This window comes from Pelobates fuscus, chromosome 12, assembly GCF_036172605.1.
Source record: "Pelobates fuscus isolate aPelFus1 chromosome 12, aPelFus1.pri, whole genome shotgun sequence".
Classification (NCBI taxonomy): Eukaryota; Metazoa; Chordata; class Amphibia; order Anura; family Pelobatidae; genus Pelobates; species Pelobates fuscus.
The window spans coordinates 137,565,733-137,588,608 of record NC_086328.1 but is presented as its reverse complement, the minus strand read 5'-3'; the positions used below and the strand labels follow the sequence as shown (position 1 = coordinate 137,588,608).

General features: G+C 41.6%; 2 protein-coding genes across 6 annotated transcripts in view; one reads left to right on the top strand and one right to left on the bottom strand.

The window, feature by feature from the left end:
- The window catches only part of TMEM258 (transmembrane protein 258), a 455,842-nt gene that overhangs the window by 395,784 nt on the left and 37,182 nt on the right, over window positions 1–22,876 (bottom strand). The gene's annotated exons all lie outside the window — the stretch shown is intronic.
- The window catches only part of MYRF (myelin regulatory factor), a 169,602-nt gene that overhangs the window by 125,814 nt on the left and 20,912 nt on the right, over window positions 1–22,876 (top strand). For 4 of the 5 annotated variants that reach the window (XM_063437751.1, XM_063437749.1, XM_063437750.1 and 1 more), the window contains exons 4-10: window positions 9,948–10,009; window positions 11,666–11,939; window positions 12,880–12,980; window positions 18,437–18,560; window positions 19,657–19,852; window positions 20,332–20,408; window positions 21,603–21,713. In XM_063437751.1, coding sequence (XP_063293821.1) covers window positions 9,948–10,009; window positions 11,666–11,939; window positions 12,880–12,980; window positions 18,437–18,560; window positions 19,657–19,852; window positions 20,332–20,408; window positions 21,603–21,713 — 945 coding nt within the window. Of the gene's footprint in view, window positions 1–9,947; window positions 10,010–10,058; window positions 10,377–11,665; window positions 11,940–12,879; window positions 12,981–18,436; window positions 18,561–19,656; window positions 19,853–20,331; window positions 20,409–21,602; window positions 21,714–22,876 lie in introns of those variants that run through there. The other variant, XM_063437752.1, reaches the window with a different exon arrangement.

The following is a 22,876-nucleotide window of genomic DNA, read 5'->3' as shown; positions in this document are numbered from 1 at the left end:
ATCTCTGTATTGTACCCCACTCTGTGTATTGTATAGCTATCTCTGTATTGTACCCAGTTCTGTGTATTGTATAGCTATCTCTGTATTGTACCCAGCTCTGTGTATTGTATAGGTATCTCTGTATTGTACCCCACTCTGTGTATTGTATAGCTATCTCTGTATTGTACCCAGTTCTGTGTATTGTATAGGTATCTCTGTATTGTACCCCGCTCTGTGTATTGTATAGCTATCTCTGTATTGTACCCCGCTCTGTGTATTGTATAGCTATCTCTGCATTGTTCCCTGCTCTGTGTATTGTATAGGTATCTCTGTATTGTACCCAGTTCTGTGTAATGTATAGCTATCTCTGTATTGTACCCAGTTCTGTGTATTGTATAGGTATCTCTGTATTGTACCCCGCTCTGTGTATTGTATAGGTATCTCTGTATTGTACCCAGCTCTGTGTATTGTATAGGTGTCTCTGTATTGTACCCAGTTCTGTGTATTGTATAGCTATCTCTGTATTGTACCCAGTTCTGTGTATTGTATAGGTATCTCTGTATTGTACCCAGCTCTGTGTATTGTATAGCTATCTCTGTATTGTACCCGCTCTGTTTATTGTATAGCTATCTCTGTATTGTACCCAGCTCTGTGTATTGTATGGCAGTCTGTGTATTGTATAGGTATCTCTGTATTGTACCCCGCTCTGTGTATTGTATAGGTATCTCTGTATTGTACCCCGCTCTGTGTATTGTATAGCTATCTCTGCATTGTACCCTGCTCTGTGTATTGTATAGGTATCTCTGTATTGTACCCAGTTCTGTGTAATGTATAGCTATCTCTGTATTGTACCCAGTTCTGTGTATTGTATAGGAATCTCTGTATTGTACCCAGCTCTGTGTATTGTATAGCTATCTCTGTATTGTACCCCGCTCTGTGTATTGTATAGCTATCTCTGTATTGTACCCAGCTCTGTGTATTGTATGGCAGTCTGTGTATTGTATAGGTATCTCTGTATTGTGCCCAGCTCTGTGTAATGTATAGCTATCTCTGTATTGTACCCAGCTCTGTGTATTGTATGGCAGTCTGTGTATTGTATAGGTATCTCTGTATTGTGCCCAGCTCTGTGTATTGTATAGCTATCTCTGTATTGTACCCCGCTCTGTGTATTGTATAGGTATCTCTGTATTGTACCCAGCTCTGTGTATTGTATAGCTATCTCTGTATTGTACCCCGCTCTGTGTATTGTATAGGTATCTCTGTATTGTACCCTGTTCTGTGTATTGTATAGCTATCTCTGTATTGTACCCAGCTCTGTGTATTGTATAGGTATCTCTGTATTGTACCCCACTCTGTGTATTGTATAGCTATCTCTGTATTGTACCCAGTTCTGTGTATTGTATAGGTATCTCTGTATTGTACCCCGCTCTGTGTATTGTATAGCTATCTCTGTATTGTACCCCGCTCTGTGTATTGTATGGCAGTCTGTGTATTGTATAGGTATCTCTGTATTGTACCCCGCTCTGTGTATTGTATAGGTATCTCTGTATTGTACCCAGCTCTGTGTATTGTATAGCTATCTCTGTATTGTACCCCGCTCTGTGTATTGTATAGGTATCTCTGTATTGTATCCAGCTCTGTGTATTGTGTAGCTATCTCTGTATTGTACCCAGTTCTGTGTATTGTATAGCTATCTCTGTATTGTACCCAGCTCTGTGTATTGTATAGCTATCTCTGTATTGTACCCCGCTCTGTGTATTGTATAGCTATCTCTGTATTGTACCCAGCTCTGTGTATTGTATGGCAGTCTGTGTATTGTATAGGTATCTCTGTATTGTACCCAGTTCTGTGTATTGTATAGGTATCTCTGTATTGTACCCCGCTCTGTGTATTGTATAGGTATCTCTGTATTGTACCCAGCTCTGTGTATTGTATAGCTATCTCTGTATTGTACCCCGCTCTGTGTATTGTATAGCTATCTCTGCATTGTACCCTGCTCTGTGTATTGTATAGGTATCTCTGTATTGTACCCAGTTCTGTGTAATGTATAGCTATCTCTGTATTGTACCCAGTTCTGTGTATTGTATAGGTATCTCTGTATTGTACCCCGCTCTGTGTATTGTATAGGTATCTCTGTATTGTACCCAGCTCTGTGTATTGTATAGGTATCTCTGTATTGTACCCAGTTCTGTGTATTGTATAGCTATCTCTGTATTGTACCCCGCTCTGTGTATTGTATAGGTATCTCTGTATTGTACCCAGCTCTGTGTATTGTATAGGTATCTATGTATTGTACCCAGTTCTGTGTAATGTATAGCTATCTCTGTATTGTACCCAGTTCTGTGTATTGTATAGGTATCTCTGTATTGTACCCAGCTCTGTGTATTGTATAGCTATCTCTGTATTGTACCCGCTCTGTGTATTGTATAGCTATCTCTGTATTGTACCCAGCTCTGTGTATTGTATGGCAGTCTGTGTATTGTATAGGTATCTCTGTATTGTACCCCGCTCTGTGTATTGTATAGGCATCTCTGTATTGTACCCCGCTCTGTGTATTGTATAGCTATCTCTGCATTGTACCCTGCTCTGTGTATTGTATAGGTATCTCTGTATTGTACCCAGTTCTGTGTAATGTATAGCTATCTCTGTATTGTACCCAGTTCTGTGTATTGTATAGGTATCTCTGTATTGTACCCCGCTCTGTGTATTGTATAGGTATCTCTGTATTGTACCCAGCTCTGTGTATTGTATAGGTATCTCTGTATTGTACCCAGTTCTGTGTATTGTATAGCTATCTCTGTATTGTACCCCGCTCTGTGTATTGTATAGGTATCTCTGTATTGTACCCAGCTCTGTGTATTGTATAGGTATCTCTGTATTGTACCCAGTTCTGTGTAATGTATAGCTATCTCTGTATTGTACCCAGTTCTGTGTATTGTATAGGTATCTCTGTATTGTACCCAGTTCTGTGTATTGTATAGCTGTCTCTGTATTGTACCCAGCTCTGTGTATTGTATAGGTATCTCTGTATTGTACTCAGCTCTGTGTATTGTATAGCTATCTCTGTATTGTACCCTGTTCTGTGTATTGTATAGCTATCTCTGTATTGTACCCAGCTCTGTGTATTGTATAGGTATCTCTGTATTGTACCCCACTCTGTGTATTGTATAGCTATCTCTGTATTGTACCCAGTTCTGTGTATTGTATAGCTATCTCTGTATTGTACCCAGCTCTGTGTATTGTATAGGTATCTCTGTATTGTACCCCACTCTGTGTATTGTATAGCTATCTCTGTATTGTACCCAGTTCTGTGTATTGTATAGGTATCTCTGTATTGTACCCCGCTCTGTGTATTGTATAGCTATCTCTGTATTGTACCCCGCTCTGTGTATTGTATAGCTATCTCTGCATTGTTCCCTGCTCTGTGTATTGTATAGGTATCTCTGTATTGTACCCAGTTCTGTGTAATGTATAGCTATCTCTGTATTGTACCCAGTTCTGTGTATTGTATAGGTATCTCTGTATTGTACCCCGCTCTGTGTATTGTATAGGTATCTCTGTATTGTACCCAGCTCTGTGTATTGTATAGGTGTCTCTGTATTGTACCCAGTTCTGTGTATTGTATAGCTATCTCTGTATTGTACCCAGTTCTGTGTATTGTATAGGTATCTCTGTATTGTACCCAGCTCTGTGTATTGTATAGCTATCTCTGTATTGTACCCGCTCTGTGTATTGTATAGCTATCTCTGTATTGTACCCAGCTCTGTGTATTGTATGGCAGTCTGTGTATTGTATAGGTATCTCTGTATTGTACCCCGCTCTGTGTATTGTATAGGTATCTCTGTATTGTACCCCGCTCTGTGTATTGTATAGCTATCTCTGCATTGTACCCTGCTCTGTGTATTGTATAGGTATCTCTGTATTGTACCCAGTTCTGTGTAATGTATAGCTATCTCTGTATTGTACCCAGTTCTGTGTATTGTATAGGTATCTCTGTATTGTACCCAGCTCTGTGTATTGTATAGCTATCTCTGTATTGTACCCCGCTCTGTGTATTGTATAGCTATCTCTGTATTGTACCCAGCTCTGTGTATTGTATGGCAGTCTGTGTATTGTATAGGTATCTCTGTATTGTGCCCAGCTCTGTGTAATGTATAGCTATCTCTGTATTGTGCCCAGCTCTGTGTATTGTATAGCTATCTCTGTATTGTACCCCGCTCTGTGTATTGTATAGGTATCTCTGTATTGTACCCAGCTCTGTGTATTGTATAGCTATCTCTGTATTGTACCCCGCTCTGTGTATTGTATAGGTATCTCTGTATTGTATCCAGCTCTGTGTATTGTGTAGCTATCTCTGTATTGTACCCAGTTCTGTGTATTGTATAGCTATCTCTGTATTGTACCCAGCTCTGTGTATTGTATAGCTATCTCTGTATTGTACCCCGCTCTGTGTATTGTATAGCTATCTCTGCATTGTACCCCGCTCTGTGTATTGTATAGCTATCTCTGTATTGTACCCAGCTCTGTGTATTGTATGGCAGTCTGTGTATTGTATAGGTATCTCTGTATTGTACCCCGCTCTGTGTATTGTATAGGTATCTCTGTATTGTACCCAGCTCTGTGTATTGTATAGCTATCTCTGTATTGTACCCCGCTCTGTGTATTGTATAGGTATCTCTGTATTGTATCCAGCTCTGTGTATTGTGTAGCTATCTCTGTATTGTACCCAGTTCTGTGTATTGTATAGCTATCTCTGTATTGTACCCAGCTCTGTGTATTGTATAGCTATCTCTGTATTGTACCCCGCTCTGTGTATTGTATAGCTATCTCTGTATTGTACCCAGCTCTGTGTATTGTATGGCAGTCTGTGTATTGTATAGGTATCTCTGTATTGTACCCAGTTCTGTGTATTGTATAGCTATCTCTGTATTGTACCCAGCTCTGTGTATTGTATAGGGATCTCTGTATTGTACCCAGTTATGTGTATTGTATAGCTATCTCTGTATTGTACCCAGCTGTGTGTATTGTATAGGGATCTCTGTATTGTACCCAGTTCTGTGTATTGTATAGGTATCTCTGTATTGTACCCAGCTCTGTGTATTGTATAGGTATCTCTGTATTGTACCTAGTTCTGTGTATTGTATAGGGATCTCTGTATTGTACCCCGCTCTGTGTATTGTATAGTTATCTCTGTATTGTACCCAGCTCTGTGTATTGTATAGGTATCTCTGTATTGTACCCAGCTCTGTGTATTGTATAGGTATCTCTGTATTGTACCCAGCTCTGTGTATTGTATAGGTATCTCTGTATTGTACATAGTTCTGTGTATTGTATAGGTATCTCTGTATTGTACCCAGCTCTGTGTATTGTATAGCTATCTCTGTATTGTACCCAGCTCTGTGTATTGTATAGGTATCTCTGTATTGTACCTAGTTCTGTGTATTGTATAGGGATCTCTGTATTGTACCCCGCTCTGTGTATTGTATAGTTATCTCTGTATTGTACCCAGCTTTGTGTATTGTATAGGTATCTCCGTATTGTGTCCAGCTCTGTGTATTGTATAGGTATCTCTGTATTGTACCTAGTTCTGTGTATTGTATAGGGATCTCTGTATTGTACCCCGCTCTGTGTATTGTATAGAGATCTCTGTATTGTACTCAGCTCTGTGTATTGTATAGGTATCTCTGTATTGTACCCAGCTCTGAGTATTGTATAGGTATCTCTGTATTGTACCCAGCTCTGTGTATTGTATAGGTATCTCTGTATTGTACCCAGAACTGTGTATTGTATAGGGATCTCTGTATTGTACCCAGCTCTGTGTATTGTATAGGCATCTCTGTATTGTACCCAGCTCTGTGTATTGTATAGGTATCTCTGTATTGTACCCAGCTCTGTGTATTGTATAGGTATCTCTGTATTGTACCCCGCTCTGTGTATTGTATAGCTATCTCTGTATTGTACCCCGCTCTGTGTATTGTATAGGTATCTCTGTATTGTACCCAGATCTGTGTATTGTATAGGGATCTCTGTATTGTACCCAGCTATGTGTATTGTATAGGTATCTCCGTATTGTGTCCAGCTCTGTGTATTGTAAAGGTATCTCTGTATTGTACCCAGCTCTGTGTATTGTATAGGTATCTCTGTATTGTACCCAGCTCTGTGTATTGTATAGGTATCTCTGTATTGTACCCAGCTCTGTGTATTGTATAGGTATCTCTGTATTGTGTCCAGCGCTGTGTATTGTAAAGGTATCTCTGTATTGTACCCAGCTCTGTGTATTGTAAAGGTATCTCTGTATTGTACCCAGCTCTGTGTATTGTATAGGTACCTCTGTATTGTACCCAGCTCTGTGTATTGTATAGGTATCTCTGTATTGTACCCAGCTCTGTGTATTGTATAGGTATCTCCGTATTGTGTCCAGCTCTGTGTATTGTAAAGGTATCTCTGTATTGTACCCAGCTCTGTGTATTGTATAGGGATCTCTGTATTGTACCCAGCTCTGTGTATTGTATAGGGATCTCTGTATTGTACCCAGCTCTGTGTATTGTATAGGGATCTCTGTATTGTACCCAGCTCTGTGTATTGTATAGGGATCTCTGTATTGTACCCAGCTCTGTGTATTGTAAAGGTATCTCTGTATTGTACCCAGCTCTGTGTATTGTATAAGGATCTGTGTATTGTAAAGGTGTCTCTGTATTGTACCCAGCTCTGTGTATTTTATAGCTATCTTTGTATTGTGTGCAGCTCTGTGTAATATAGGTATATTTGTATTGTGCCCAGCTCTGTGTATTGTATAGGTATCTCTGTATTGTACCCAGCTCTGTGTATTGCATAGGTATCTGTGTATTGTACCCAACTCTTTGTAGTATAGGTATCTTTTTATTTTGTCCAGTCCTGTGTATTGTATAGGCATCTCTGTATTGTGCCCAGCTCTGTGTATTGTATAGCTATCTCTGTATTGTGCCCAGCTCTGTGTATTGTATAGCTATCTCTGTATTGTGTCCAGCTCTCTGTACTATATGAGTGTTTCTGTATTATATGAGTATCTCTGTATTATGCACAGCTCTCTGTATTATGCTCAGATCCCTTTATTGTATTAATGTCTCTGTATGATGCTTAGCTCTCTGTATTGTAAGATTATCTCTGTATTATAGGAGTGTCTCTGTACTATATGGGTATCTCTGTATTGTGTCCAGCTCTCTGTATTATACAAGTGTCTCTGTATTATATGAGTGTCTCTGTACTATATGAGTGTCTCTGTATTATATGAGTGTCTCTGTATTATATGAGTGTCTCTGTATTATGTGAGTGTCTCTGTATTATGTGAGTGTCTCTGTATTGTATGATATCTCTGTACTATGTGGGTATCTCTGTATTGTGTCCAGCTCTCTGTATTATACGGGTGTCTCTGTATTATATGAGTGTCTCTGTATTATATGAGTGTCTCTGTATTATATGAGTGTCTCTGTATTATATGAGTGTCTCTGTACTATGTGGGTATCTCTGTATTGTGTCCAGCTCTCTGTATTATACAAGTGTCTCTGTATTATATGAGTGTCTCTGTATTATATGAGTGTCTCTGTATTATATGATATCTCTGTACTATATGGGTATCTCTGTATTGTGTCCAGCTCTCTGTATTATATGAGTGTCTCTGTATTATATGAGTGTCTCTGTATTATATGAGTGTCTCTGTACTATGTGGGTATCTCTGTATTATATGAGTGTCTCTGTACTATGTGGGTATCTCTGTATTATATGAGTGTCTCTGTACTATGTGGGTATCTCTGTATTATATGAGTGTCTCTGTACTATGTGGGTATCTATGTATTGTGTCCAGCTCTCTGTATTATATGAGTGTCTCTGTATTATATGAGTGTCTCTGTACTATGTGGGTATCTCTGTATTATATGAGTGTCTCTGTACTATGTGGGTATCTCTGTATTATATGAGTGTCTCTGTACTATGTGGGTATCTCTGTATTATATGAGTGTCTCTGTACTATGTGGGTATCTATGTATTGTGTCCAGCTCTCTGTATTATATGAGTGTCTCTGTATTATATGAGTGTCTCTGTATTATGTGGGTATCTCTGTATTGTGTCCAGCTGGTGCCCCACCATATTAAACCTCCAGCAGCCGCCGCTGGTAATTAGATTGATTAATGAATGGTGGATTTTAATATTCTCCCAGAAAACATCATGTACAATCATTGCAGCCAGACATTAAAATCACAACGCCGTTACTTTTAAAATATATGCCAAATGAAAGTAATCTAGATTGGTTGTTTTTTATTATTGTTTGTTTTTCTACAAGAGATAAAATGTTGAAACAATCTTAACATTTAAATATGGAAAATTGTTTTACTAGAACTGTAATCTGTAACATCAGAGCTTTGATTAAAATCTGTGGCTGTGTGAATATAAACCCAACTCTGCTCATTAGAAATCCGAAGTGTTTTAAAATATGTGTCTAGAAATCTGTTGTGTTTAGAAATCCGTAGTGTTTGTTTACATATCTGTAGTTAATGTAAAGTAATCTGAAATTTGTCTTAAGCTTAAGTTTTAAAATGATATGATTCATTTAACCCCCTCATACCGGTTATTTCAATATTTTGTCTCCTGTATAAGAAACAAGTAACAAGCACTCAGATTCTTTGTTTAAACCATTTATAAAATATAAGTTACATGTTATTAAGGTGGGCAACGTTTCAGTCCTCGATCACAGAACCTTAATCAAGACATCCTTTCCCATCTCCTGCATTTGTTCTCTCGTTTTCTTCTTACTCTTCATTTTTCTATCTCTTACCATCAATTTGTTAATAAAGAGACAATTATAGTGAAAGTTGCCAAGAGATGGGAACGAGAGAGGGTGGTAATGGCAGCACGTTGGAGAAGGAAGGGGGAACCAGTAAAGAAAAATGTCACTGAATAGTCTGAGACGCATTGAGAAACAGATTGTGATAACAGGTGTGAGATACAATGAGGGAATACGAAAATCAAAGAAGGGGGTTAGAGAGGGAATCACAGAGCAGATTCGTAATGTGCCAAGGAAAGTACAAAAACAGAAATGGAGGATAGTATCAGGGGATGGAAAGCAGCTGCAGTAATTGTCCTATTTATAGTTAAATCCCGTCTCATAATATTGTAAAGCGCTACGGAATCTGTTGGCGCTATATAAATGGCAATAATAAATAAATAAATAATAAATATGTATTTCCATAAGACGTTTCTAATAAAGTGAGAGGTGCATTATATATTATTATATATTATTAGCACACAGGATCAATAGCGAGTTATAAGAAACACACCATGCTATACTAATATATATAGAGAGAGAAATACTAATACAAACGAATCGAGGGAGAGAAATGAGAAGAAACGGACGATAAGATGACAATCAAGATGGGCAGATACATTCATTTCAGGGGAAAAGGTGTTAATAAAACTTTAGAAAAGTTATTGTTTGAATGCAGCTGGTGACAATTGACTGGGGTTTAGGTAAGATCCTTGTTTTTAGAGTTTGATTATTTCAGACTTTAATTAATCGCAATTGGTGATTCTTTCCAAAGGACTAATTAAAGGTTATTGAATAAAGTTAAATAACTATGGGGTTCATAGCAGCGCTGGCATGCCCTGTGAATTAATATTAACTTGTGTATTTAATTGTTAATGTACGCAAGTACTTCAGTATTAAAAGAATAATATCTTAGGAAATGGTACAAAGAGTAAAATAAAGTGCCCTTTACACATGCAGGATTGGATTGTAAGCTCCCTGGTAAGGCTATATCTCGCTGTTAATCAGTTATGTAAAACACTACAGGGTCTCATAATACTATACAAAGTAACACATATTAGTATATACATAATAAAAACAAGTTCATTGAACACGTGCAAGTGGTAAACCTGCTCCTCTAGCAAATTGCTTTCAACCTTAGCATTAAAAGTATTTTTCTTGTGTCCATCCTCAGCACTTTACCTGACTCTCCCCCGGACTCCGGATCAGAGGCGTACTCCCCCCAGCAGCTGAATGGTAAGTGCTTGTACAGTATTTACCCCCTCTTTCAATCTAAGTGGTTTTGTCCAGATGGTGTTATCGGTCAAGGAAGAGAGGAGGCATAAAAATCAAGAGATAACCAGTGGGTAAATATATTTGCTATACTGTTACGCATGCAAATGGCACAGAAAGTCAAGGAAATTGTACGTGAAGAAAGGCTCGACTGGTAAACGAGCTAAAGGAGAGCAAACAGGTCTGAAAGGTAGTGGGTGAAGACCGTCTAACGAAAAAGAAAGCTGAGATCGTACAGGTAGAATCGTAGTGCTTGAGTAACAGAGGAAGAGGAACGAGCGACGGAATCAATGAGAGAGGAGGAATATGAAGTGAAGAAGCAGAGATTAAGGTAGGATGAGGGAGGAGTGAGATACAGTTGAGAGGTACCATTATGAGATACAAGGGGAGGGTCGCAAGAAAGTCAGATAGAAAAAGTGAGATTGGGGAGGAAGACTTTGAGGACTGGCCGTGAAACACAGAGGCAAGCGCACATCGGCCTAGAGGGATGAGGGAATTAGGAAGATGACTCTCACGGCTGGTGAGAAATGTCCCAAAGAAGGACATCTTGTTGTGTCGGACGTAAGGGGGTGTCTTGTCATTATAAAATGTTTATAAAAATGTCCCTTGTTGGACCTGGTGGTTTATCTGTGATTTGGTTACTGCTCAATGTCTGCTCTATTCTCCCGAGATGTGAGGTGGGGACAGTAAGGGTTTGACAGATTGGAGTGATCCACGCAGGTGTCTTTGCTGTACAGAACAGGTTACAGGTGACCTTGTAGGGATGAACGTCCGTGCTCTGGAGTACTTAAAGTGCCCATACTGCAAAGACTGTATGTTGGAGCTGAGATCTTTGTTTATCAGAGCTCTGAAATGTTTGGAATTCTTTTACCAGCCCCTCCCTAAATTTATCTAGAGAAATGTCTGTAGTATACAGCCCCCCACACTCCCTCTCTACACAGTTCATGCTGTCCGCCTTGTATGTGAGTGTGCATGCACACAGTAATTATAATTATATTGTGTTTTTATGGAAAGGAATAAAAATGAGGGAGCCAAGATCTGTCTGTCCATCCATCCCATATATAACAATCAGTAATTACTTTATTTCCATGGTATATGTATAGACGTGCTGTGTAAATTGTATGAGAAAAAAAGCATTACATTTTAGCAAGGCAGGTAACGACGAGAGTGAGAGAAATGTTAAAGTTTAATATAACAAGTGTGTTCTGGTTGGCTGTGTGGGGTTTTAAACCAATCCTAATCCAACGAGAGTTCATGGTCTGAGAGAATAGAGTATTATGGGTTGTACAGCGCTATGGAATTTGTTGGCGCTATATAAATAATAAAATAATAATAATAGGTGACAAACAGGTGAAGTAATGGAGGCATCGGTTTACTAAGGAGTACAGGTTTATTGGAAGTTATTGGTTATTGCCAAATTCCCTGTATTTACACAATATAAACATCACTAATTGAGCTTTTTAATATATTTAAACTCAGATTAAGTTTAACATTTTGTCTGTTTAATTTTCTTGTTATGTCTAAATGCGGGAGTTATTACATGACCTGTACCTGTATATGATTTTCAAGATGTAAAATACATTTCCACGTTCCACTTAATACTGCTTTTATCTCCCACAGACCCTCACTTATTGCGCACTATGACCCCTGAAAACATGTGTCACATCACCCCACCTTCTCGTCTCGAACACCCATCTCACCTGCAGGGTCCACCTCCTCCACACCCAGTGCACCAGCAGCACTATCCCAACATGCAGCGTGAGCTGTACCTGAAGGTGGAGTCTATGATGCCCCAGTACCCACCCCTTGGGCCTGGAATGCCCCCTACAGACCTACACCATGCCCAGCAGTCTCAGATGCTTCATCAACTTCTCCAACAGCAGCATGGGACAGAGTATGTACCCCCTGCAAACCGTGGAAAAACTCGTATATGTTGAATAATGTGTGCTAAGATTCTGCGGCTCACTCTTTGTGTTTAGATGGGAAAAAAACACAAATATTATCACAGTTGTCTCTCTGAATTGTTTCCAAATAGCAGCCATGGTGCATTTTTAATCCATTCTTTATATGGTGCGAAGATATGTGTAATTGGAGGTACAAAACGATGCCCCATATAACAAAAATAAGTCACAAAGATCCATTGTACAAAACATAGCACCGATTCTGCTTAGTGAATTATTGAATAACCAGTTGATTTTCAACTGTGTTGATTACAGATATATTGTAGGTGTATAGCTCAGTGCTATGCTGTACTCTCAAGGTTTTTACAATCACATTAAAGATGTCATTGTTATATAATCTAACTACGCCAACAGTTCTGTATTTAGGCATTTCTACGTTTTGTTGCTATGAGGATACTAGCAAAACTTGGACTTCTGGTTTTCCTTGAAGAACAGCATAGACCAGAGGTGCCCAACAGGTAGATCCACGGATGTTTTAAATCTACAGCTTCCACGGTGCTTTATCATTCTAAAGGCATGCAAAGCATCATGGGAGTTGTAGTTCTACAACATCTGTGGATGTACCTTTTGGGCACCCCTGGCAGAGACCATAGCTATGAAGGCCATCTCACATCTATACCATTGTGAGACATAATTTAACTCATTGACAAACGATCGCTAAAACAGTGCTTCCCAACCCATTTCTCGAGGTACACCAAAGATCCAGGATTTGTCAGTATCCCCATTGGAATAGAATCGTGCCTGAATCCTCTTGCTTCTTAGAAATAGTTGGGAATCCCAAAGCTAGAGTATAGTTCTGTTTGTTGAATCCTCTTTTTGTGACTTTTCTATAAAAAAAATATTGTTTACTAAAAATGTCTTGATCTATTGTAGACTTCCAGTTCATCCTACAAAGAAGAGGAAACACTCAGACTCTCCAACCAACACCCTGAGGGACCAGATACCCAATGGAGGCATGGTGAAACAGGAGCCGGGTACTGACACACAGACACACATATAGTGACACAAATTACCCAGGGAGGCATGGTGAAACAGGAGCCGGGTACTGACACACAGACACACATATAGTGACACAAATTACCCAGGGAGGCATGGTGAAACAGGAGCCGGGTACTGACACACAGACACACATATAGTGACACAAATTACCCAGGGAGGCATGGTGAAACAGGAGCCGGGTACTGACACACAGACACACATATAGTGACACAAATTACCCAGGGAGGCATGGTGAAACAGGAGCCGGGTACTGACACACAGACACACATATAGTGACACAAATTACCCAGGGAGGCATGGTGAAACAGGAGCCGGGTACTGACACACAGACACACATATAGTGACACAAATTACCCAGGGAGGCATGGTGAAACAGGAGCCGGGTACTGACACACAGACACACATATAGTGACACAAATTACCCAGGGAGGCATGGTGAAACAGGAGCCGGGTACTGACACACAGACACACATATAGTGACACAAATTACCCAGGGAGGCATGGTGAAACAGGAGCCGGGTACTGACACACAGACACACATATAGTGAAACAAATTACCCAGGGAGGCATGGTGAAACAGGAGCCGGGTACTGACACACAGACACACATATAGTGACACAAATTACCCAGGGAGGCATGGTGAAACAGGAGCCGGGTACTGACACACAGACACACATATAGTGACACAAATTACCCAGGGAGGCGTGGTGTAACAGGAGCCGGGTACTGACACACAGACACACATATAGTGACACAAATTACCCAGGGAGGCATGGTGAAACAGGAGCTGGGTACTGACACACAGACACACATAGAGTGACACAAATTACCCAGGGAGGCATGGTGAAACAGGAGCCGGGTACTGACACACAGACACACATAGAGTGACACAAATTACCCAGGGAGGCATGGTGAAACAGGAGCCGGGTACTGACACACAGACACACATACAGTGACACAAATTACCCAGGGAGGCGTGGTGAAACAGGAGCCGGGTACTGACACACAGACACACATATAGTGACACAAATTACCCAGGGAGGCATGGTGAAACAGGAGCCGGGTACTGACACACAGACACACATATAGTGACACAAATTACCCAGGGAGGCATGGTGAAACAGGAGCCGGGTACTGACACACAGACACACATATAGTGACACAAATTACCCAGGGAGGCATGGTGAAACAGGAGCCGGGTACTGACACACAGACACACATATAGTGACACAAATTACCCAGGGAGGCATGGTGAAACAGGAGCCGGGTACTGACACACAGACACACATATAGTGACACAAATTACCCAGGGAGGCATGGTGAAACATGAGCCGGGTACTGACACACAGACACACATAGAGTGACACAAATTACCCAGGGAGGCATGGTGAAACAGGAGCCGGGTACTGACACACAGACACACATACAGTGACACAAATTACCCAGGGAGGCGTGGTGAAACAGGAGCCGGGTACTGACACACAGACACACATATAGTGACACAAATTACCCAGGGAGGCATGGTGAAACAGGAGCCGGGTACTGACACACAGACACACATATAGTGACACAAATTACCCAGGGAGGCATGGTGAAACAGGAGCCGGGTACTGACACACAGACACACATATAGTGACACAAATTACCCAGGGAGGCATGGTGAAACAGGAGCCGGGTACTGACACACAGACACACATATAGTGACACAAATTACCCAGGGAGGCATGGTGAAACAGGAGCCGGGTACTGACACACAGACACACATATAGTGACACAAATTACCCAGGGAGGCATGGTGAATCAAAAGCCGGGTACTGACACACAGACACACATACAGTGACACAAATTACCCAGGGAGGCATGGTGAAACAGGAGCCGGGTACTGACACACAGACACACATATAGTGACACAAATTACCAAGGGAGGCATGGTGAATCAGGAGCTGGGTACTGACACACAGACACACATACAGTGACACAAATTACCCACGGAGGCATGGTGAAACAGGAGCTGGGTACTGACACACAGACACACATACAGTGACACAAATTACCCAGGGAGGCGTGGTGAAACAGGAGCCGGGTACTGACACACAGACAAACATACAGTGACACAAATTACCCAGGGAGGCATGGTGAAACAGGAGCCGGGTACTGACACACAGACACACATACAGTGACACATATTACCCAGGGAGGCATGGTGAAACAGGAGCCGGGTACTGACACACAGACACACATACAGTGACACAAATTACCCAGGGAGGCATGGTGAAACAGGAGCCGGGTACTGACACACAGACACACATATAGTGACACAAATTACCCAGGGAGGCATGGTGAAACAGGAGCTGGGTACTGACACACAGACACACATACAGTGACACATATTACCCAGGGAGGCATGGTGAAACAGGAGCCGGGTACTGACACACAGACACACATACAGTGACACATATTACCCAGGGAGGCGTGGTGAAACAGGAGCCGGGTACTGACACACAGACACACATACAGTGACACAAATTACCCAGGGAGGCATGGTGAAACAGGAGTCGGGTACTGACACACAGACACACATACAGTGACACATATTACACAGGGAGGCATGGTGAAACAGGAGCCGGGTACTGACACACAGACACACATACAGTGACACAAATTACCCAGGGAGGCATGGTGAAACAGGAGCCGGGTACTGACACACAGACACACATACAGTGACACAAATTACCCAGGGAGGCATGGTGAAACAGGAGCCGGGTACTGACACACAGACACACATATAGTGACACAAATTACCCAGGGAGGCGTGGTGTAACAGGAGCCGGGTACTGACACACAGACACACATATAGTGACACAAATTACCCAGGGAGGCATGGTGAAACAGGAGCTGGGTACTGACACACAGACACACATATAGTGACACAAATTACCCAGGGAGGCGTGGTGTAACAGGAGCCGGGTACTGACACACAGACACACATATAGTGACACAAATTACCCAGGGAGGCATGGTGAAACAGGAGCTGGGTACTGACACACAGACACACATATAGTGACACAAATTACCCAGGGAGGCATGGTGAAACAGGAGCCGGGTACTGACACACAGACACACATATAGTGACACAAATTACCCAGGGAGGCGTGGTGAAACAGGAGCCGGGTACTGACACACAGACACACATATAGTGACACAAATTACCCAGGGAGGCATGGTGAAACAGGAGCCGGGTACTGACACACAGACACACATATAGTGACACAAATTACCCAGGGAGGCATGGTGAAACAGGAGCCGGGTACTGACACACAGACACACATATAGTGACACAAATTACCCAGGGAGGCGTGGTGTAACAGGAGCCGGGTACTGACACACAGACACACATATAGTGACACAAATTACCCAGGGAGGCATGGTGAAACAGGAGCCGGGTACTGACACACAGACACACATATAGTGACACAAATTACCCAGGGAGGCGTGGTGTAACAGGAGCCGGGTACTGACACACAGACACACATATAGTGACACAAATTACCCAGGGAGGCATGGTGAAACAGGAGCTGGGTACTGACACACAGACACACATATAGTGACACAAATTACCCAGGGAGGCATGGTGAAACAGGAGCCGGGTACTGACACACAGACACACATAGAGTGACACAAATTACCCAGGGAGGCATGGTGAAACAGGAGCCGGGTACTGACACACAGACACACATACAGTGACACAAATTACCCAGGGAGGCGTGGTGAAACAGGAGCCGGGTACTGACACACAGACACACATATAGTGACACAAATTACCCAGGGAGGCATGGTGAAACAGGAGCCGGGTACTGACACACAGACACACATATAGTGACACAAATTACCCAGGGAGGCATGGTGAAACAGGAGCCGGGTACTGACACACAGACACACATATAGTGACACAAATTACCCAGGGAGGCATGGTGAAACAGGAGCCAGGTACTGACACACAGACACACATATAGTGACACAAATTACCCAGGGAGGCATGGTGAAACAGGAGCCGGGTACTGACACACAGACACACATATAGTGACACAAATTACCCAGGGAGGCATGGTGAATCAGGAGCCGGGTACTGACACACAGACACACATACAGTGACACAAATTACCCAGGGAGGCATGGTGAAACAGGAGCCGGGTACTGACACACAGACACACATACAGTGACACAAATTACCCAGGGAGGCATGGTGAATCAGGAGCCGGGTACTGACACACAGACACACATACAGTGACACAAATTACCCAGGGAGGCATGGTGAAACAGGAGCCGGGTACTGACACACAGACACACATACAGTGACACAAATTACCCAGGGAGGCATGGTGAATCAGGAGCCGGGTACTGACACACAGACACACATACAGTGACACAAATTACCCAGGGAGGCATGGTGAAACAGGAACTGCAAATAGGCACACACACACGCACACATAATGACACACATATATACTAGGTGAAATCACGGTAAAACAGGAGACAGGTGTTGACACTTACATGCACACACAGTGACACACATGCACACACAGTGACACACATGCACACACAGTGACACACATGCACACACAGTGACACACATGCACACATCCTGTGCTACATATCTACTTAAAGGAAGACTTTAGGAATACAAATCCCTATTCCTAATGCTATAGAGCCCTAGTTACATTTAGCCACCCCCACCCTGACAATTAAAAATGGTAAAATATATATTTTAACTTTCCTTTTTTCCAGAGCTAAGACTCTGTTTGGTAGACAGACACAAGAGGTGTGTTTAACACGGCAAAATAAACATTTCTACTAAGCTGCAGTGTTTTACATTGTATGTTTCCAATTAAAGATTCACTGCACCCAGACCGTGTCATTGAGATGAAGGTCTGAGTACCGTTAGGGGGTCCTTTAATGGAGGTATGGTGAAGCACGGGCTGCAGGTACTCACACAGACATATCTCTATCCAATGCAAGCATGTTGTGAGACAGAGATCTTGATCTGTGGCCACTGAAATGTTATTGAGCAATAACTCCTATCAGGCATGATTGTCCAACAGTATGTGAGAGACACTGGCTCTATATCTCTAAACACATGTGGTATACCTCCCAGTCACAGAGCTACACATAGCTGAGATGAGAAAGGGCCCTCCGTTGCAGAGTAATTGATAATTAAGCATGACATTCACCATAAGGCCAGATTATACAATTTGTGTAGACTAATTCATGCACCATAATGCTATAACAGATGCCGCATAGAACCCACGAACATCTTATGTAGTTACACGTGCTTTAGCTCTGATGCATTTCACAATGACACATGGTGGGAGGTGTGTTTGGGATTTTACATTCCCATAAAGTCTCATAGATGTTCCTGTTAATTCTCTCATAGGTCTAATGCAGGACACTGACAGTCTGAATGGCTCATACCTAGATCCCAATTACCAGTCTATAAAATGGCAACCGCACCAGCAGAACAAGTGGGTCACCCTGTACGACAGCAACTACAAGGAACTGTAAGCAAAGTGTGCTTATTGTGCGCAGATAGAAAGATACATAACCTGATTCTCTTTGTAAAAAATGTTTGGGGAGGATAAAGAGAATCTTATAGCTACCATTCCCGGTCCTCAATACAGCTTCCATTCTAAGAGAGAGGAATGCTCCTATTTAATTAAAGGTACTCATTAAGCACGGTAATGATCTTTGCCCCTTGCATTGGTTAGAGTTCAAGGAGCTCCCTATTCTCTGTCTGAATTCAGTCTGTCCTTTACAGCTGCAAGTTCATGATGTGTGACATCGTCTTCCCCCAATCAATACAAGTTCATGTTTGGCATTTTTGTTATTTGTTTTTGAGACAGCCTGTACAACAAGTACCGTAACTTTGTTTTTAGAAGGAAAAAAAAAACATGAATCAAGATATTCAGAGGGTACCACTTCTTTTAGTTGGCAGAGTAGATTCATTCATGTTTTTTCAGGAATGGAACTGCTGGCTTCTGCTGAACTACATAGTTAAGCATTGTTGGGAAACGTACAATACCACTACTGACAGTAGGACCAGCAGGAAAATCGTGCTCTTCCTGAGCTCTGTAGACGTGAACACAATATATTGTGCGTGCAATTTTTAGGCACATTATCTCCATAATTCAATCAAGCCCGGAATATCATCATGTCATCACACATTGTGTTTCATTTAGTGGAGCCTTCTTGTGTTTAATTAGTTATAACCTCAGTGCCGACCGGTAGTGTATATAATGATATCAAATAAATAAGAGAATGATGTATCTCCATGTTAGCACCTGCCAATTACTCTTAAACATGATTATACCTCCAGATTTCCCTTTATCTCAACAACTAAACATTTATTTTTGCATCTTCAAAATGTTTGTTACAGGAATTCACAGTAAATTTGGGTTTCTGAGACAACCACTAGCTTGGGAGAACTGGAACTGCCTGAGACTTAATACTTTAATATTTAGCCCTTTAGATAGAGCACTTGATCATAGTCCAGACACGCTCTGGAAGTGAAGCTTGTATAACTTGACGCCTTTGCATTTCTGCTCTTTTTACCAAAAATGATGTCAGACACTAATTGATGTAACTTCCTTTCTATAGCCCAATGCCCACATACAAAGTGGATGCAGACAAAGGGTTCAACTTCTCTGTGGGAGATGATTCCTTCGTTTGCCAAAAGAAAAACCACTTCCAAGTTACCGTGTACATTGGCATGATCGGGGAGCCCAAATATGTCAAAACCCCAGAGGGCATCGTACCCTTGGAGTGCTTCTTCTTGAAACTGAACGGTGTGAAGGTGAGTCAAATGAATGCTAGGAGGTAAAAAATGTGATTTTATTCAGTCGAGCTGACCTACGTAACCTGAATAGAATGTCCTACAGCTCCCAGAATTGACAGAAACGTGTGTTGATAACCCCAAATTCATCTTGTGTTTGTCTTGCAGAAATCATCAAATTGTTCTTGTTTAGATATAAAATATGCATTCCCAGCGTGATAGTTTGCATGGTGCAACATGAAACGTATTACCCATGCCATTGTTGTATACATTTAACAAATGGGGAGCCACATAACATTGTGAAGTTCAAGTTTTGTTTTGGACACTATGAAATACATTTTGTAAAGCACTTAAGTCTTTGGGTTCTAGACTGGGTGATGTACTTGCAGGCCACGTATCCAAGACCTGGGAACCTTAATTGGATGCCAATAAACAACTGACTAGTATAAATGCAAATTCTTCTTCTATGTGTGCTTAACTCAATCTGTTCCTCTCTGCAGTTGGAAGCCATCAATCAGAGCATTAGTATCGAACAGTCACAGTCTGACCGCAGCAAACGGCCATTTCACCCCGTAACGTGAGTTACTAAAAACAGCCGAGGCAAATATATAAGGGATGTTTGATAGGATGATGTAAAAATATGTCTTCAAGGAATAAGGGAATAGAACAATAATCAAACATTGAGCCTGTCTGAACCAAACACTCTTTCCCAATGTGACACTGCTGGGATAGCTCATCTTGTTCCCCATTACACAGGAGATACAAGGTGTCCCCTACAGAAAAACAATTACGAGAAAGAGTAACAATTACATTCTTCTGTTTAACTAATATCTCTTTATTTACTGATAGACTTCATAAAGAGCACTTCAATAGACAATGCAGGATGAATTTTACCAATTTGTTTGAAAAATGTGTATATTTAGAAATGCTGCTGTAAAACACAATTCTACATGATTGGGGTGGTATAGTGAAATCTCATTCAATAGATTCCTTCATCACTATTTAAGAAGAAAGCATTGAATAGAATCTTTATGAAAGGTTTACTGTGTTGGAATTTCACTGAAATTCGGTAATTTTCCTAAATCTGACAAAGCTTGACACAGCGAAGCTACCGCCGTCAAGCCTTGTCATTTTCCCCAGCCATCGCTAGTGACGACTAAAGGGACGTTAGGATTCCACAGTCCCACCGCATATTCCTTGTAGTGCTGAACTCTGGGGCAAAGCGGTGATGTCACGATCAGGGGTCTTTGCAAATTATAGAAAGACCCCATAAGGTTACAGAGCCGCTTTAAGGGGGGTTTATTTATCTAATTTAGTCTTAATGAAAACTTTAATCCATACACTGCTTGTACATTATATATATTAATTATATCCTCGAAGATGCTCTTTTGCATAAACAGAACATTCAAGGATATAATTGATGTGCATGTAAACTGGTTGTTGATCCAAGGAGAAATCTTATTGCTATTATGGAGTCAAGAATGATTTTTGGCTACAATTTATTTTATTTATTTTTTGCCTTCTTTGGGATCAACAGCATAAAAGAGAGAGTTTCAAGGTTGAACTTGATGGGTTTTAGTCTCTTTTCAATCTAGACCTCTATGTAACTATGTAACTACACATACACATGGTTGATGATAAAGAGGTTACCAGACTCAGGGTATCATGTCAAAACTCTAAATAAAAAATATACTTTATAATAAATTGCATCACTTTCTAAATTTGTTTTTGTATATCTTTCAATACACAGTACTGTCTTTCCTTATCTCAGGCTGTCTCTTCCCCCGGACCAAGTGACTAAAGTGACAGTTGGACGGCTACATTTCAGCGAGACCACTGCTAATAACATGAGAAAGAAAGGAAAACCCAACCCAGATCAAAGGTGAGGGTTACATGCTGCCAGAGAGAGGTAGTACAGCGAGTCTCTTAACATCCATTTAACCGGGTCAGGCGTTATTCTCTAATACAACCGAATCAGGCGTTATTCTCTAATACAACCGAGCCAGGCGTTATTCTCTAATACATCATGTCCCATACAACCAAACCAGGCGTTATTCTCTAATACATCATGTCCCATACAACCGAACCAGGCATTATTCTCTAATACATCATGTCCCATACAACCGAACCAGGCGTTATTCTCTAATACATCATGTCCCATACAACCGAGCCAGGCGTTATTCTCTAATACATCATGTCCCATACAACCGGGCCCGGCGTTATTCTCTAATACATCATGTCCCATACAGCCGAACCAGGCGTTATTCTCTAATACATCATGTCCCATACAACCGGGCCCGGCGTTATTCTCTAATACATCATGTCCCATACAACCGAACCAGGCATTATTCTCTAATACATCATGTCCCATACAACCGAACCAGGCGTTATTCCCTAATACATTATGTCCCATACAACCGAACCAGGCGTTATTCTCTAATACATCATGTCCCATACAACCGAGCCAGGCGTTATTCTCTAATACATCATGTCCCATACAACCGGGCCCGGCGTTATTCTCTAATACATCATGTCCCATACAGCCGAACCAGGCGTTATTCTCTAATACATCATGTCCCATACAACCGAGCCAGGCGTTATTCTCTAATACATCATGTCCCATACAACCGGGCCCGGCGTTATTCTCTAATACATCATGTCCCATACAACCGAACCAGGCGTTATTCTCTAATACATCATGTCCCATACAACCGGGCCCGGCGTTATTCTCTAATACATCATGTCCCATACAACCGAACCAGGCGTTATTCTCTAATACATCATGGCCCATACAGCCGAACCAGGCGTTATTCTCTAATACATCATGTCCCATACAACCGAGCCAGGCGTTATTCTCTAATACATCATGTCCCATACAACCGGGCCCGGCGTTATTCTCTAATACATCATGTCCCATACAACCGAACCAGGCGTTATTCTCTAATACATCATGTCCCATACAACCGGGCCAGGCGTTATTCTCTAATACATCATGTCCCATACAGCCGAACCAGGCGTTATTCTCTAATACATCATGCCCATACA